Raw genomic sequence first — 16,974 nt, 5'->3', positions numbered from 1 at the left:
AATATTCGCTAGAATCGGTATGAAATGAGAATTTTTGAAAATTTCTAAATATTTCGATATTTCAACGGTCGATTCTGGGAAAACGGTTGCAGTTATCAAAGAAACGAGGCCGGAAATGAGTTCTAGAACTCGAAATGCACAAGAACATGTATTTAGATATGTTTCGAAAATGTCAAAATTTGGCCGAAATTTGAAGAAGGGCGGACCATTGGAAAAATTTCACTAAAAGAAAAGTTGTCTAAAAATTTTGAAAAAATTGAGGAATGAAGATCTTGATTTGCTAATTCCAAAAATATAGAATGTTTATGGTCACGAAGCAAAATATTAGCTAGAATCGGTATGAAATGAGAATTTTTGAAAATTTCTAGAAACTTTGTTATTTCAACGGTCGATTCTGGGAAAACGATTGCAGTTATCACAGAAACGAGGCCGGAAGTGAGTTCTAGAACTCGAAATGTACAAGAAAATGTATTTAGATAAGTTTCGAAAATGTCAAAATTTGGCCGAAACTTGAAGAAGGGGGGACCATTGGAAAAATTTCACTAAAAAAAGGTTGTCTAAAATTATGAAAAAATTCAGTGACGTAGATCTCGATTTACTGATTCCAAAAATATAAAATGTTTATGGTCACGGAGCAATATATTAGGTAGAATCGGTATTTAATGAGAATTTTTGAAAATTTCTAAAAATTTCCATATTTAAACGGTCGATTCTGGGAAAACGGTTGCAGTAATCAAAAAAACGAGGCCGGAAGTGAGTTCTAGAACTCGAAATGTACAAGAAAATGTATTTAGTTCAGTTTCGAAAATGTCAAAATTTGGCCGAAATTTGCAGAAGGGGGGACCATTAGAAAAATTTCCCTAAAAAAAAAGTTGTCCAAAAATTCTGAAAAAATTCAGGAGTGTAGATCTTGATGTGATGATTCCAAAAATATAGAATGTTTATGGTCACGGAGCAATATATTAGGTAGAATCGGTATTTAATGAGAATTTTTGAAAATTTCTAAAAATTTCCATATTTAAACGGTCGATTCTGGGAAAACGGTTGCAGTAATCAAAAAAACGAGGCCGGAAGTGAGTTCTAGAACTCGAAATGTACAAGAAAATGTATTTAGTTCAGTTTCGAAAATGTCAAAATTTGGCCGAAATTTGCAGAAGGGGGACCATTAGAAAAATTTCCCTAAAAAAAAAGTTGTCCAAAAATTATGAAAAAATTCAGTGATGTAGATCTCGATTTGCTGATTCCAAAAATATAAAATGTTTATGGTCACGGAGCAATATATTAGGTAGAATCGGTATTTAATGAGAATTTTTGAAAATTTCTAAAAATTTCCATATTTAAACGGTCGATTCTGGGAAAACGGTTGCAGTAATCAAAAAAACGAGGCCGGAAGTGAGTTCTAGAACTCGAAATGTACAAGAAAATGTATTTAGTTCAGTTTCGAAAATGTCAAAATTTGGCCGAAATTTGCAGAAGGGGGGACCATTAGAAAAATTTCCCTAAAAAAAAAGTTGTCCAAAAATTCTGAAAAAATTCAGGAGTGTAGATCTTGATGTGATGATTCCAAAAATATAGAATGTTTATGGTCACGGAACAAAACATTCGCTAGAATCGGTATTTAATTAGAATTTTTTTAAATTTCTAAAAATTTCGATATTTCAACGGTCGATTCTGGGAAAACGGTTGCAGTTGTCAAAGAAACGAGGCCGGAAGTGAGTACTAAAACTCGAAATGTACAAGAAAATGTGTTTAGTTAAGTTTCGAAAATGTAAAAATTTGGCCGAAATTTTAAGAAGGAGGGGACCATTGGAAAAATGTCACTAAAAAAAAAGTTGTCTAAAAATTCTGAAAAAATTCAGGGATGTAGATTCCGACTTGCTGATTCCAAAAATATAGAATTTTAATGGTCACGAAGCAAAATATTCGCTAAAATCGGTATGAAATGAGAATTTTTGAAATTTTCTAAAAATTTCGAAATTTCAATGGTCGATTCTGGGAAAACGGTTGCAGTTATCAAAGAAACGAGCCCGGAAGTGAGTTCTATAACCTAAAATGTACAAGAAAATGTATTTAGTTAGGTTTCAAAAATGTCAAAATTTTGCCGAAATTTGAAGAAAACCATGGGAAAAATTTCACTAAAAAAATTGTCTAAAAATTCTGAAAAAATTCGTCTCGATCTCAATCGTGATGAATTTTTCATTCCTTGTCAGGTCTGCCAACGGATGAAAAGTTCCTTATTATTTAGATCAGGGCAGGTATGTGTGAGCCTTAATCTTTGGCTTAAATTTTTTCTAAATGTATGTACATAGTATTCTTTGAATAACACGTCTTACATGGTAATTTTTTATAGAGAAATAATAAGTATTTTGCAATTAATTTCCTCCACTTAGGCTCTCGACTATTAAAAAAAATCATCACAATTGAGATAGGGCGGGTGGGCGGGGCTTATATTTTGCCTTTTTTCTTAATATACGTAATCGTCTTTTCAGAACAAGAAACCTAAAACATGTTTAAAATGGTAAATTCTACTAGACAAATATGGATCTTGCAATCAAGCCCCACCCCTCGATCTGACAACGAATGAAAAATTCATCATCACAATTGAGAATTGAGATCGGGGCGGGTATGGGTGGGACCTGATCTTTGGCTTTATTTTTTTCTTTATATACATAGTATTCTTTGAACAACACGATACTCACAAACATGTTTTTAATTTTTCGTAGAGAAATAAGGATTTTGCAGTTAAGCTCCACCTTCTTGGCTCACGACGAATAAAAAAATCATCACAATTGAGATAGGGTGGGTGGGCGGGGCTACATTTTGCCTTTTTTTCTTAATACGTGTAGACTTATTTCGACAACAAGAAATTTAAAACATGTCTAAAATGAGTTTGTAAATGACAATTTTCAGCTCTACGAGTAAAAGCGGGAAGTAAGAAAATGTTTTATTACCAGACCTAACTTTGCTTTGTTGTTAAATGTCATTTTCAATAACCGTCAGCTTTAGACGTGATTCTTTCTACACTTTAAAAAAAAACTTAAACAAGTGAATTTTCACCGCCTGCTCTAAGTATAAGTATTTTTTGTTGTACTCGCGTTATATAACAGAGTTAAAGAAGAACGAGTGACGTTTTTTATTTTCCCTAAAATTTCATTAATGTTTCTCCATTGTATGTTTTTTAAACGCTCCACTGTTGCCTTTCTGTTTCCCACAATCTTAATTATCTTTCTAGGGAGTTTTTAGACTGTGGGACAGTGTTGCCATCGGTAGAATAATTATTGTAATACAATCATGTCAACTCTGATTCTTGATTAATATTATTGCTGCTGAACTTTTAAAATCATTCTAGTTTTGGAAATTATACAATATTTAGTTGGCAACACGGCTGCGAACGCGTGCGTACTAAATTTCGATTAAAATCGACATGTGTGTATTGTTGGCTGCATACCCACAAGTAAAATTTTACCAGATGGTTTAATATCTCAGAACCGAGATAAGGATCTAATTACCATACTACAAGATAAAACCAGGAAGTTGCCCGCTTGTAAAGCAACCTAAAAATAATTTTTAAAACACAAAAAGGTTACTAAATAAATTTACAAGTAATTTCTATCGAAATAACAAAAAATGTGGAACGCTTCACGATTTTGCGTGTCATCCTTGCGCAGGGGCCATGCTAATCTTCTCTGTATCGTTCCAATTTTAGTATATGTACCGCCGAAGCGAGTACGGTGGGTGTCGGAACCTACTGGTATATAACGTTAACCATGGTCGATAAATGATAGTGAGATGTAGTGTCAGAATTTAGTAAGTGGTGCCATCTCATTGCTACAAGATGGAACTACTCTGCAACAAACACCACCTTCACTTAATTTATGATTTTTAGGTAATTTATGTCAATAACTAAAATCCAGACAAATGATAAAAAAAATCGTCCAATATCAAATCACAGATTAAATTTGTATGAGAGTTTAAGTATGCAACCAGAAATACAACCCTCATGATTTAAAGGTGAATTAAAATTATTTAAAATTTTATTACTTGGCGAATTTCAGCTAAATTTCTTTAGTTTACAAAACACACTCAATTCGTCTGTTTATTTTTTTTTTATCTCAATTTTTAAAAATGCCCAAAATTTTTATCATAAACCGTCAAAGACCATTGAGCGCAAATTTTATTTCTAATTATCCCCTTATCTCTAATCGAACGAAAAATCCACTGATAACTATTTTTACACCATCAACTCCAGCTAAACAAACACAGCCTTGGCGCTCCACACGTTAGTAACGATCCGACAGTCAAGGTGAGCGATCCCACTTCTCAGAAATGGCCCCATCGTACAAACTAATCTACTTCCCGACCAGAGGCTGGGCAGAACCCATCCGCTTCATCCTCAGCTACGGAGGAGTGGAATTCGAGGACGCCCGAATCCCGCACGACAAATGGCCAGCCTTGAAAGACCGTCTGTATTCAACGTAACACCACCCAAAAATACATCCCTTCGTGTTCACAGAAACCCCATTCGGGCACCTCCCGGTCCTGGAACACAACGGCAAGCAGGCAGGTCAGAGCATAGCCATAGCGAGGTATGCAGCCAAGCAGGTGAAACTGGCAGGTAAAGATGACTGGGAGGACCTGGAAATTGATGCGGTGGTGGACACCATCAAGGACAGTTGCTTGAGTATAGTTTGCTTTGTTGTAGTGTTCAAAGTAGAGTTGTTGCTTTTTATTTAAGAGCTGAGTGGTCTTCGTACGGAGACCGACGAAGAGAAGAAGAAAGCTTTGAGGGAGAACGTCCTGAAGGAGGTACTTCCGTATTATTTGAAACGGTTTGACGAGCTTTGTCAGAAAAATAACGGATATTTGGCTGCAGGACGTGTATGTTTTTTGAAATCTTATCTATGAGTGGTATATCTATATATTTTTTTTGGTTATAGCTGACGTGGGCTGACTTGTACTTTGTTAGTATGTCACAAGCTTTGGATATCGTTGCTGGATTCAATATTTTGAAGGACTACCCGAAGTTGGCGGCCTTGAAGGAGAAAATTTTGGAGATTCCCAACATCAAGAAGTGGGTGGAGACGCGTCCTAAGTCAGAATTTTAAAATGATTTGTATTTAGCTTCTAAATTAAATTTTCTCATCATACCATGAATTCTTCAATCTCTGCATGACTTCCCCAAAATTCATAAGTAGTTGGAACATGTGATGGTTCCTCCAGGTTCATTCCTTGTCTCTTTTGACGTTTCTAATTCCCTTGGGTTCCCCTTTCTAATTCCTTTAAATTAATTAGTGACCTTTTATTTGAATCAAATTTACCAAATGATGTCATTCTTGTTGACAGACGACACTGTTGATCAGAGTCAAAATACATCATTGGTAATATTACAAAACAGTGTGAAAAGGCTGTTTGTGTTTTGATAACACAATATTGTGAAATTGGTGGCAAGAATGATGATTTGACAAAATTAACTGATTCTATTTGCAAACAAATTCAAAAAATAAAAATTATTTTACACAAATTTACAACATCAGACCTTCTGCGTAAATTTTATTTCCTCGTAAAACTTCTTCTAAAAATACTCTGACTAACAAAAGTGTTAAAACACACAGTAAACGTTAGAAACACGTTCGTGAATATATAGGTTGCAAACACCGACACATTTTCACAGTTGTTCGTCAATTCTCTCTCAAGTTGTCTACAATGGCACCACTGTACAAACTTACATACTTCGATGGCCGAGGTTTCGCCGAATCCGCCAGATTTCTCTTCAAATATGGCAACATCGACTTTGAAGACATCAGGATCAAGAGGCAAGATTGGCCCAAGATGAAGAACAGTGAGTACACAAACATTTACTAAATTTGTACTATATATACCAAGTGTTAGGTACACCGTTTGGTCAAGTACCCGTGATGGAACACAACGGAAAGCAAATCTGTCAGAGTGCTGCCATCTGCAGATACTTGGGCAAGATGGTGAACCTCGCCGGAAACAACGACTGGGAAAACCTGGAAATTGATTCAATAGTAGACACAATGAACGATTTGCGTATGAGTAAGGGATGATTTTTGATTTTGAAACGTATATGTTAACATGTTGTTTTAGAAATTATGTTGGTTCAGTGGGAGCAAGATGCGGTTAAAAAACGAGAACTGAAAGACACAGTTCTTGAGGAAATCGTTCCTTATTATCTTGCACGCTTGGAAGCTTTGGTGGAGAAAAATAAGGGAAATTTGGCGGTTGGTCGTGTAGGTTTTTGGTACGTTTTAAGTTTTTTCCTTAAATTGTTGGTTTTAGTTGACTTGGGCGGATTTATATTTCGTCAGTATGAGTCCTGGTTTTGATGCGTTTATTGGTGGTGATACTTTCGCCGCGTATCCGAATCTGAAGTTGCTGCGAGACAAGGTTGAAACGTTGCCAGGAATCAAAGAGTGGATTGAAAATCGGCCAAACAGTGACTTTTAACTCATTTTGTTTATTTAAGTTTTTATGCAAACGTGTTGATTGTTTTTGATGTTGTACACATTTTTTTGCATTCCTGAAGAATTAATAAAACTATTAAAAACAAAGTTTTTTTATTATTTTTTATTTTTTCCAGTTGCGTTGCTTACACAAAAAGCAGATAAACTGACCTTTTGGATCATCAAACTAAAAAAAAAATATTTATTTATAGATGTATCTTTTTTGTCTAAAGCAAACTATTTAATCAGAAACAACTGAAAGTGTAATGTTTTCGTTTATTCATTTAATTACTATTGTTTCAGTGATTTTTACTGTAACTGTTGTTACGCGTACCGATTCGGTGAACAACCCACCCCACCCCTGTTAGGGGTGTTCTGACCGACCGCTTGGGACCTTGAAGACGAGAACGCATTCATTCACTCGAGAGTTTTGAAATTGTAAACACTTAGTATTGTAAGTTAGGTGCACGGTGGCCAATAAATACATTTTATAAATCTATACGTTTGCTTTACATATACGACGGTCTGCTGTTCGAGCTATAATACTAAACACAAATATGGTCCTTCGAGCCGGATAGCGACTATAAAGCATAAATACCACACATACGCGACCGCGCGCCAGAAAAATACTTGTGAAATACACGTTTGTATCGTTCGGAATATCGATACTCGAGTGAGTCGCAAATACAGCCCCATACAACGCATTCGGGAGCCTCATTATCACCGATTGCAAGAGGAACCGCCGGAGAAGCCGCTATAGAAGCACGTACAGCCGAGTTCTTCGTGAAGTCAAGATCCTGAAGATCGAGGCGTCGTCATATCCATACCCAAATACAGACCCATCAGGAGCCAGGCGTCGACTGAGGACTCCAAATTCCGGAGTTTAGCGAAACAAGGTCAGACACAATATTCTGCTAATTAGCGGTGTCATTTCCTCACACAATGCCCGAAATAACAGAAAATTCGTTTTTAGTGGCTTTTTCAAGTTTGAATGATCAGTACGAATTTGTTTCCGACCCGGAAAATCATTCCAAAATAACTAATCTTAAACGGCGCTTGTTAGATTTAGAAACATTAAAAACACAACTCGTTGAAATCATAGCACATTTCAATGAATCTGGGGTGCATTCATTAGAATTCGAAAGTGACGAGGAAGCGGTCGTTTACCAATTCAAAGATGTAAAAAACAAGATGTACGACACTTTAGCAATGTTTGATAAATTATTAACAGACGCCGGTACGGAACATGTAGAACCGCGATCGGCATCCGGGCCAGGAAGCGGCCAATTGTTAAATGTAAAATTACCTACAATCGAATTGCCAAAATTTAGCGGTAATTTTATCGATTGGGTGCCGTTTTTCGACACTTTTAAGGGATTAATCCACTTGAACTGCAATTTAACGCCGTCCCAAAAACTGCACTATTTAAAGGCCTGTCTAGACGACGAGCCGAAGCGTACTTTAGATTCGTTAAAAATCAACGATATTAATTACGAAATCGCGTTAGATCTTTTAAAACAAAGATACGAAAATAAAAGGCTAGTCATCAATAATCATGTAAAAAATATTTTTGATTTGGGGCATGTTCAAAAGGGGGATTGTAAATCGCTGCGCAATTTTCTAGACGCGATAAATATTAATTTAAATACGCTTAAGTCCTTAAAACGCCCCGTAGATGCTTGGAGCGATTTGTTGGTGCATGTGATTTCATCCAGGCTAGATTATTTATCCTGTGCAGCCTGGGAGGAATCATTGAACCCCAACGCGATTCCTACACACGAGGAATTATTGTCATTTTTGGAAAAACGATGCCAGATGCTAGAATCGATGCAGGTTCACAAACAATTTTTTAGTAAAATAGAAAAATCTTCAATTGCAACTAAAAACTCTCACACTTTGAATCCGGGACTCTCCAAAAAACGTGTGTTTTATACATCTCGATCGCAAACGATTAAAAAATTTACAACTCCGTGTTTCATTTGCAACAAAACGCATGGTATTTTCAGTTGCGAAGATTTTTCGAAGCTAACGCCAAACGAAAGATTTGACCGCATCAAAACGATGAATCGCTGCATAAATTGCTTCAGATCAAATCACTCGACGAAAGACTGCAAGGCAAGCGGCTGTAAAAATTGTGGCAAAAATCATCACACCCTTTTACATTTTGAAAACAACGCTTCAACCAATAATAAGACAAATTTAAATGATGCGGAGGAATTTGACAAACTATGCCCCAGTACATCGCATTGTAATTTGGCGGTCACATCTAACATCTTGCTTTCCACAGCATTAGTGACTACATCCGGTCCAAATGGCAAACAAATACAATGTCGCGCGTTGCTAGATATAGGGAGTCAATCCCATTTTATCAGTGAACGGTTGTGTGCCTTTTTAAATTTGCCTTCGCAAGACATAAACATGTCCATATTAGGAATAAATGGTAAAAGTAACATCAAAAAAGTAACGGATATTCATATTCAAAGCAGAATAACAAAATTTCGAGCAAATTTAAAATGTCTTGTCGTAAAAACGATCACGGAGCCGCTACCAACTCATACCTTCAACATTAAATCTCTCAACATTCCGTCAGACTTAGAATTAGCAGATCCGTCATTTCATTGTCCAGGTCCCGTAGACTTACTAATAGGTGCAGAATTATTTTTAGATTTATTAATTGCCGGTAAATTTACTCTGGGAAAGAACAAACCAACTCTGCAGAATACGGTTTTTGGGTGGATTCTGGGAGGCGCCCTTGGCAATATAAGCGGTAACACGGCAAATTGTTTCAAAATAAGTTTAGATGAATCCATCGCTAGGTTCTGGGAATTAGAAAGTAGTGGTATCGGCGACCATAAAGAATTTGTAATAAAGCCTCACGGCGACAGTTGCGAGACGCATTTCAAAAATAGTACCGATCGCCTTCAGGACGGCCGGTTCCAAGTACGGTTACCCTTTTGTCAAAATCCGCCGGATTTGGGAAATTCCAAAGATATGGCATTGAACAGGTTTATGGCGGTCGAACGGAAACGGATGCGAGATCCCAAGCTTGACGAGGGGTATAAAGCTTTTATGAAAGAATATTTAGAGCTCGGGCATATGGAAAGAGTACCCAGTGACTCATCCGAAAATTCCTTTTACTTGCCCCATTCGTGTGTAATAAAAGAGACTAGCGCTACTACAAAATTTAGGGTCGTTTTCGATGGTTCGGCAAAAAGTTCCAACAACAAAAGTTTAAACGACATGCTATTGACTGGCCCAGTCTTACAGCCCGATCTTTTCACTATTATTTTACAATTTAGACGACATCAATACGTAATGACGGCTGATATTTCCAAAATGTATCGATGCGTGATGATGCATCCCGATGATCGCAGGTATCAGAAAGTATTTTGGCGTGATAACCCTCAGTCTCCGGTAGAAACGTATCAATTAAACACTGTCACATACGGCTTAAAACCTTCCTCATTTCAAGCAATAAAATGCATTCAACAAATAGGTTTCGAAGAGCGAATCAATTACCCCTTAGCCTACCGAGTAATCAATAATAATTTTTATGTAGATGATGCGCTTTTTGGTAGCGATTCTATTCCGGAATTAATAAGTATTAAAGAACAATTAAAAACGGTTCTCGCAAAGGGACGGTTTTCGTTGAGCAAATGGTCATCGAATTGTCCGGACGCCCTCCAACATGAAAGGGGTAAATCCACTGATTGTTTGATATTAGACAAGAATCATGATAATAAAACTTTGGGTATTAAATGGAATAACGAAGATGACTATTTTTCATTCACAAATTTCAGGTTCAAACTCACAAAAAATACAAAACGATCCGTGATGAGCGCTATATCACAGCTATTCGATCCCTTAGGACTAATAAATCCAGTTGTCACGAAAGCAAAAATCATTATGCAACAAATATGGATTTCAAAAATAAATTGGGACGACGAACTTCCGGAAAATCTGAATAAGGCCTGGAATTCATTCGTCCATGATTTGCTTAATCTAAACAAAATACATTTTCCACGGAGTATTGTCTGTCGCGATCCCATTAAGCTAGAACTACACGGTTTTTGTGACAGCTCTGAAAAGGCCTATGGGGCCGTCATTTTTCTCAGATCTATAGATTATCAGTTGAATGTTCACGTAAGATTAGTATGTGCGAAGTCCCGCGTAGCACCGTTAAAAACAATTTCTTTGCCTAGGCTGGAGCTATGTGGAGCGGTACTATTAGCAAATTTATCCTCAAGGGTTGCGCAAACGTACGATCTGTTGCCTGAACACCGTCATTATTGGACGGATTCAAAAATCGTTTTGGCATGGTTAGCTGCTGACTCATACAACTGGAAGACTTTTGTAGCTAACAGAGTGTCAGAAGTTCAGCGCCTGACCAACGCTCATAATTGGCATTATGTAAAGGGCACAGAAAACCCGGCTGACGTAATAACTCGCGGAACCAATCCCACGGAATTAGGCAAAATTTCGTTGTGGTTCCACGGACCTACGTGGCTCCACCAAATTAATTTAAATATTGATGCTACCGATACACACGCGGAACTGCATGAAGGCGGGGACATTTTGGAACAACGAGTTATCGCTGCAGTAGCCGTCCAAAATCCAAAATTAGATTTTTTCATTTTACGCGTGCATTCAAGGTTTTCGAAGCTAGTGAAAACAGTAGCTTCTTGGAAGCGTGTGATAACAAACTTGAAACACCGAGTCAAACGTGAACCCGAAATCAAAGGCCCATTAACTAACGATGAACTTAAGGATGCGCGACTTCGCGTGTTGCAATTGACCCAAGCCGAAGCGTTTGCGAATGAAATACGTTCGTTAAAAAATGACAAAAGCGTCGTTACCAGTAGCATAGCGTCATTAAATCCATTTCTTGATTCCGACATGTTGATCAGGGTGGGGGGTCGATTGAATAATTCATCTTTGCCATTTGATAGAATATTCCCCGTTCTTTTACCTAAACACCACGTGACGGAATTAATTATTCAGGAAGCGCATCTGAGACAATTGCATGCCGGTCAATTAGGTACGTTGGCCCAAGTAAGATTACTTTATTGGCCTTTGTCCGGGCGTAATCAGGTACGAAAGGTAATCAGGAACTGTCCAAATTGCTTTAAGGTAAACCCAAAACCGTACCACCAAATAATGGGAAATTTGCCGATGGAAAGAGTGACGTCAGCACGTCCCTTTTTAAGAATCGGAGTGGACTTCGGTGGTCCAATAATGATTAAAGAAGGAAGAGGCAGAGGAAAAAAACTCATTAAGTCATATATTTGTTTGTTCATCTGTCTCTCCACGAAGGCAGTACATCTTGAATTGGTAGGCGACTTAACAACCGAGTCGTTTTTCAATGCTTTAAAGCGCTTAATTTCGCGTCGTGGAAACATTAGCTATGTGATCAGCGACAATGCTACAAATTTTACAGGCACCAGAAGCGAACTCGCAAAACTGCTTCGTAGTAAGGATTTGCAAAATAAGATAGAACGTGAAAAAATCACGTGGAAATTTATTCCACCTCGCGCTCCTAACTTTGCAGGCCTTTGGGAGGCCGGAATCAAATCAGTAAAAGGCCACATAAAACGTGTCATCGGAGATAATCACTTAACGTATGAGGAAATGTACACCCTACTGGTGGGTGTTGAGGCTGTTCTTAATTCGCGTCCCTTGACTCCTCTATCGAGCGATGCTAACGATCTTTCGGCCCTTACACCTGGACATTTTCTCATCGGTCATCCCTTGACCGCCATCATCGACTTAGACCATACCGGACTACCCTCCAACCGACTATCTCGCTGGCAGCTCGTGGAAGCTTTCAAGCAACATATATGGCGGAGGTGGTCTACCGAATATCTGTCAAATCTGCACAATCGCTCCAAATGGAAGAAGCCATCCACTAAGGCCCCTCAAATCGGAACCATGGTCCTGGTAAAGGAGGATAATCTGCCACCTTTACAGTGGCGGCTCGGCAGGATAGTGGAAGTACACCCGGGCAGCGACGGACTAGTGCGCGTTGTGACTGTAAAGTGCCGTAATGGACTGTTTAAACGTGCCATTTCTAAAATCTGTGCGTTACCATATGAAGACAATGTGTTGTGACTCGCTAGTGGGTTGCAACAATTCCTTTAATTGTTCCAAGGCGGGGGGTTATGTTACGCGTACCGATTCGGTGAACAACCCACCCCACCCCTGTTAGGGGTGTTCTGACCGACCGCTTGGGACCTTGAAGACGAGAACGCATTCATTCACTCGAGAGTTTTGAAATTGTAAACACTTAGTATTGTAAGTTAGGTGCACGGTGGCCAATAAATACATTTTATAAATCTATACGTTTGCTTTACATATACGACGGTCTGCTGTTCGAGCTATAATACTAAACAACTGTTTTATGAGACTGTTTAGTATGTTTACATTATGTTGTCATATTTAAAACTCCACCACGTGTTGATTCAGGTAGATAATTGTTTAAATATCTCTAAATAACATCAACGAACAGAGTGTTGCAAACAGCAAGGCAGATTCATGAACTGTTTTAGAGTTATCTCCCGTTAAATTTGAAAAGAAAACTGTTTTAATGAACGCTCCAATTTGAAGATTTTTTTTTCAATGTATGTAAGTTTTAAATTTTAACATTTTCCTGAAGACTATTTTCAGGTAAAATAAAAAATTGCGCAGTTAAGAAAACTTTTCAAAAATTTGGCCAGGATAAAACTTAAAATTGTGAGAACAAATTCTCAAAATAATGATAAATTAAAACAAATTTCAAGTCACTGAAGAAAATTTCAAATTTTTAAGATTGTTCTTAATTTTTAAAATTTCTTGTCAAAACTGTGACTGTACCCTTGAGGAAACATGAATAATTCGAGGACACAGTCGGAATATTACCAAAAATTTTGGTTTTTCCTCATGGCACTGGTCAGATTTTCTATTCCTTTAGAAAGAAAAATGTGACGATCTTGAAAACGAATTGTAAGACACCGAAAAAGTTTTCAAATTCTAGGGATTTCTTAACATTTCGATATTTTCTTGTGAAGATAGAGAAGTTTTTAATGACATTAACGACCTTAATCTCGTTTAAAATAAAAAAGTAAGATCTTAAGAGAGCATATGAACTCTGAGAAGAATTCAAAAACGAATAAACTTTTAGTCTGGGATATTGAGGTTTTTGAAAGTCTTACTTTTTTAAGATCTTGACAAAGCATCTCAACAAGTTATCCAGATTCGAAAACAAAAATAAAAATTTTGAGATACTTACTTTTCCAGATTGAGAAACAACTAAATTTCGAGATTTTTGTTCGAATCTGACATTTTTTTTAAATCTCGACATTTTTCATCAAAGATAAATGAAATATTTAAGTTAAGATGAAAAATTAAGAATTTGAAAGAACACTCAACAGTTTGGCCAGAATATTGAAGAAAAATCTTAACGTTTTCAACACAACGGAAAAGGAATCTAATTCTTGAACATATAATTCAAGAGTTCAGAACTCAAGATTGTGAGAATTTTTTTCAGTGTATGTAAGTTTGTATTCTCAAGTACCTAAACTAAAAATAGAGAAGTTAAGGAAACATTTCAAAAATTTGACTAGGATGTTGAGATCAAATTTTCAAAACAATGAAAAAAAAAAACTCATTCCAACTTACTCAAGAAATTTTTAAATGTTTGAGACTTCTTAGTTTTTTAAAATTTCTTATCAAAATTGTGACTCTAACCTGAGGAATCATGCATAATTTGAAGTACACTCGAGTCATTGACTGAATAATCTTTCCCGACGGTGGCCTCTATTTACATCCATTTCTATGGATGGATTGCGAATACTAAACAGATCCAGTATTTGGCCTGAAAATTTTCTCGTAAGACTAAAAAAATCCAACCAAACGAATGCTCCCAACCGCAATGCGAAATCTTGACTCGTTCTGGAGTTATCTCCCGTTAAATTTGAAGTTATGCCCCGTTTAATTAAAAAAAACTGTGTTCCTGATATTGAAATGACACCATCCTGTATATTTTTGTCTTCACACTGAACGGATGTAGTATTCGGCCTAAAAATTTTTTCGTAGGACTAAAAAAGTTCAAGCAATCGAACGCTCCAAACGCAATGCGAAATTTTGACCCGTTCTGGAGTTAACACCCGTTAAATTCGAAAAATGAAGTTTTTTTAATCCAGAAATGACACCGTTCTGTACATTTATCTCTTCACACTAAACTAATGCAGTTTTCGGTCCCGAAATTTAACCATTGAACTACTAAACTTCAAGAATTCGAATGCTTTAACCTAGAATCCGGAATTTTGAACCGTTCTACAGTGATGCCTTGTTAAATTAAAAAAAAACTGTTTTTCTAATATTGAAATGAAACCGTCCTCTATATTTTTATCTTCACACTAAACGGATCTAGTATTCGGCCTAAAAATTTTTTCGTAAGACTAAAAAAGTTCAAGCAATCGAACGCTCCAACCGCAATGCGAAATTTTAACCAGTTCTGGAGTTATCTCCCGTTAAATTTGAAAAATGCTAGTTTTTAAATCCAGAAATGACACCGTTCTATACATTTATCTCTCCACACTAAACTAATGCAGTTTTCGGTCCCGAAATTTAACCATTGAGCTACAAAACCTCAGGAATTCGAATGCTTTAATTTAGAATTCGGAATTTTGAACCGTTCTGGAGTTATGCTTTGTTAAATTTAAAAAAACTGTTTTTCTAATACTGAAATGACATCGTTCTGTATATTTTTCTCTTCACGCTAAATGGATCTAGTATTCAGTCTAAAAATTTTTTCGCAAGACTAAAAAAGTTCAATCAATCAAACGCTTCAACCGCAATGCGAAATTTTGACCGTTCTGGAGTTATCTCCCGTTAAATTTGAAAAATGCAGTTTTTTTTAATTCAGAAATGACACCGTTCTGTACAGTTATCTCTCCACACTAAACTAATGCGGTTTTCGGTCCCGAAATTTAACCATTGAACTACTAAACTTCAAGAATTCGAATGCTTTAACCTAGAATCCGGAATTTTTAACCGTTCTGGAGTTATGCCTTGTTAAATTAAAAAAAAAAAAAACTGTTTTTCTGATATTGAAATGACACCGTCCTGTATATTTTTGTCTTCACACTAAACGGATCTAGAATTTGGCCTAAAAATTTTTTCGTAAGACTAAAAAAGTTCAAGAAAAAGAACGCTCCAACCGCGATGCGAAATTTTGACCCGTTCTGGAGTTATCTCCCGTTAAATTCGAAAAAAGAAGTTTTTTTAATCCAGAAATGACACGGTCCTGTACATTTATCTCTCCGTACTAAACCAATGGAGGATTTGCGCTTAAAATTTACTCATTCAACTAAAAAACTTCATCAATTCGAGTCCTTTAAACTAAAGTTCAGAATTTTGAACCGTTCTGGAGTTATCTCCCGTTAAATTTGAAAAATGCAGTTTTCTTAATTCAGAAATGACACCGTCCTCTACATTTATCTCTCCACACTAAACTAATGGAGTCCTCGGTCCTACAATTGATTCATTTAACAAGAAAACTTCAAGAATTCGAACGCTTTGAACTAGAATTCGGAATCTTCTACTGTTCTGGAGTTATGTCCCGTTAAATTCGAAGAAACTGTTTTTTTAATACTGAAATGACAGCGTCCTGTATATTTTTCTCTTGACACTAAATAGATCTAATATTCTACCTGAAAATTTTTCGCGTAGGACTAAAAAAGCTCAAGCAATCGAACGCTCCAATTCCCAATGCGAAATCTTGTCCCGTTCTGGAGTTATCTCCCGTTAAATTTGAAAAATGTATTTTTTTAAATCCAGAATTGACACCGTCCTGTACATTTATTTCTCCACACGAAACTAATGCAGTTTGCGGTCCTACAATTCATTCATTCAACTACAAAACTTCAAGAAATCGAATCCTTTAAACTAGAAATCGGAATCTTGAACCGTTCTGGAGTTATGCCCCGTTAAATTCGAAAAAACTGTTTTTTTAATACTGAAATGACATCGTCCTGCATATTTTACTCTTGACACTAAATGGATCTAGTATTCGGCTTTAAAATTTTCTCATAAGATTAAAAGAGTCAAAATAATCGAACGCTGCAAACGCAATGCGAAATCTTGACCCGGTCTGGAGTTATCTCCCGTTAAATTTGATAAATAGAATTTTTTTTAATCGAAAAATGACACCGTCCTGTACATTCACCTCTCCGCACTAAACTAATGGAGTAATCGGTCTTAAAATTTACTCATTCAACTACAAGACTTCGAAAATTCGAATACTCTCAACTAGAATTCGGAATCTTGAACCGTTCTGGAGTTATGCCCCGTTAAATTCGAAGAAACTGTTTTTTTAATACTGAAATGACATAGTCCTGTATATTTTTCTCTTGACACTAAATGGATCTAATATTCGGCCTGAAAATTTTCTCGTAGGACCAGAAAAGTTCAAGCAATCGAACGCTTCAATCCGCAATGCAAAATCTTGTCCCATTCTGGAGTTATCTCCCGT

The 16,974-nt window shown here is 36.7% G+C and overlaps 3 protein-coding genes and 1 non-coding gene across 5 annotated transcripts; 3 read left to right on the top strand and 1 right to left on the bottom strand.

Moving 5' to 3' along the window:
• Nucleotides 1-3,623: 3,623 nt before the first annotated feature.
• On the bottom strand, nucleotides 3,624-3,730 carry LOC135139687 (U6 spliceosomal RNA). Its single transcript, XR_010282188.1, has one exon. It is a non-coding gene; the product is annotated as a U6 spliceosomal RNA (small nuclear RNA).
• Nucleotides 3,731-4,250: 520 nt separating this feature from the next.
• LOC135139281 (glutathione S-transferase-like) lies at nucleotides 4,251-5,147 on the top strand. The gene is made up of 4 exons (XM_064069463.1): nucleotides 4,251-4,462; nucleotides 4,514-4,681; nucleotides 4,736-4,878; nucleotides 4,938-5,147. Exons 1-4 carry the CDS (start codon nucleotides 4,327-4,329, stop codon nucleotides 5,103-5,105), a joined length of 615 nt encoding a protein of 204 aa, XP_063925533.1. The 5' UTR covers nucleotides 4,251-4,326; the 3' UTR covers nucleotides 5,106-5,147.
• A 498-nt stretch (nucleotides 5,148-5,645) lies between these two features.
• On the top strand, nucleotides 5,646-6,572 carry LOC135139404 (glutathione S-transferase-like). 2 transcript variants are annotated; one of them, XM_064069620.1, is made up of 4 exons: nucleotides 5,646-5,839; nucleotides 5,884-6,057; nucleotides 6,109-6,251; nucleotides 6,301-6,572. In XM_064069620.1, the coding sequence occupies exons 1-4, from the start codon at nucleotides 5,704-5,706 to the stop codon at nucleotides 6,466-6,468; spliced, it is 621 nt and encodes a 206-aa protein (XP_063925690.1). In that variant the 5' UTR covers nucleotides 5,646-5,703; the 3' UTR covers nucleotides 6,469-6,572. The 2 variants fall into 2 exon arrangements, with proteins under 2 accessions (XP_063925690.1, XP_063925691.1); XM_064069621.1 differs by having other exon boundaries at nucleotides 5,647-5,839; nucleotides 5,890-6,057.
• Nucleotides 6,573-7,406: 834 nt separating this feature from the next.
• Nucleotides 7,407-12,572, top strand: LOC135139641 (uncharacterized). The gene has a single exon (XM_064069942.1). The coding sequence runs from the start codon at nucleotides 7,407-7,409 to the stop codon at nucleotides 12,570-12,572; it is 5,166 nt and encodes a 1,721-aa protein (XP_063926012.1).
• The last annotated feature ends 4,402 nt before the right edge of the window (nucleotides 12,573-16,974 follow it).

The sequence above is a fragment of the Zophobas morio genome, unplaced genomic scaffold, assembly GCF_036711695.1.
Source record: "Zophobas morio isolate AGI-343-1 ecotype UQ-CSIRO unplaced genomic scaffold, CSIRO_AGI_Zmor_V1 ptg000031l, whole genome shotgun sequence".
NCBI classification, from domain to species: domain Eukaryota; kingdom Metazoa; phylum Arthropoda; class Insecta; order Coleoptera; family Tenebrionidae; genus Zophobas; species Zophobas morio.
The sequence above is the reverse complement of the archived record's forward strand: the minus strand, read 5'-3'. Positions and strand labels throughout refer to the sequence as shown.

Coding starts and splice junctions, on each gene's coding strand:
- LOC135139641 (XM_064069942.1), top strand. CDS start 7,407: ATGCCCGAAATAACAGAAAATTCGTTTTTAGTGGCTTTTTCAAGTTTG.
- LOC135139281 (XM_064069463.1), top strand. CDS start 4,327: ATGGCCCCATCGTACAAACTAATCTACTTCCCGACCAGAGGCTGGGCA. Junction 4,463..4,513: donor ATGGCCAGCCTTGAAAGACC/GTCTGTATTCAA, acceptor TCGTGTTCACAG/AAACCCCATTCGGGCACCTC. Junction 4,879..4,937: donor GATATTTGGCTGCAGGACGT/GTATGTTTTTTG, acceptor TTTTGGTTATAG/CTGACGTGGGCTGACTTGTA.
- LOC135139404 (XM_064069620.1), top strand. CDS start 5,704: ATGGCACCACTGTACAAACTTACATACTTCGATGGCCGAGGTTTCGCC. Junction 6,058..6,108: donor AATGAACGATTTGCGTATGA/GTAAGGGATGAT, acceptor ATGTTGTTTTAG/AAATTATGTTGGTTCAGTGG. Junction 6,252..6,300: donor GAAATTTGGCGGTTGGTCGT/GTAGGTTTTTGG, acceptor TGTTGGTTTTAG/TTGACTTGGGCGGATTTATA.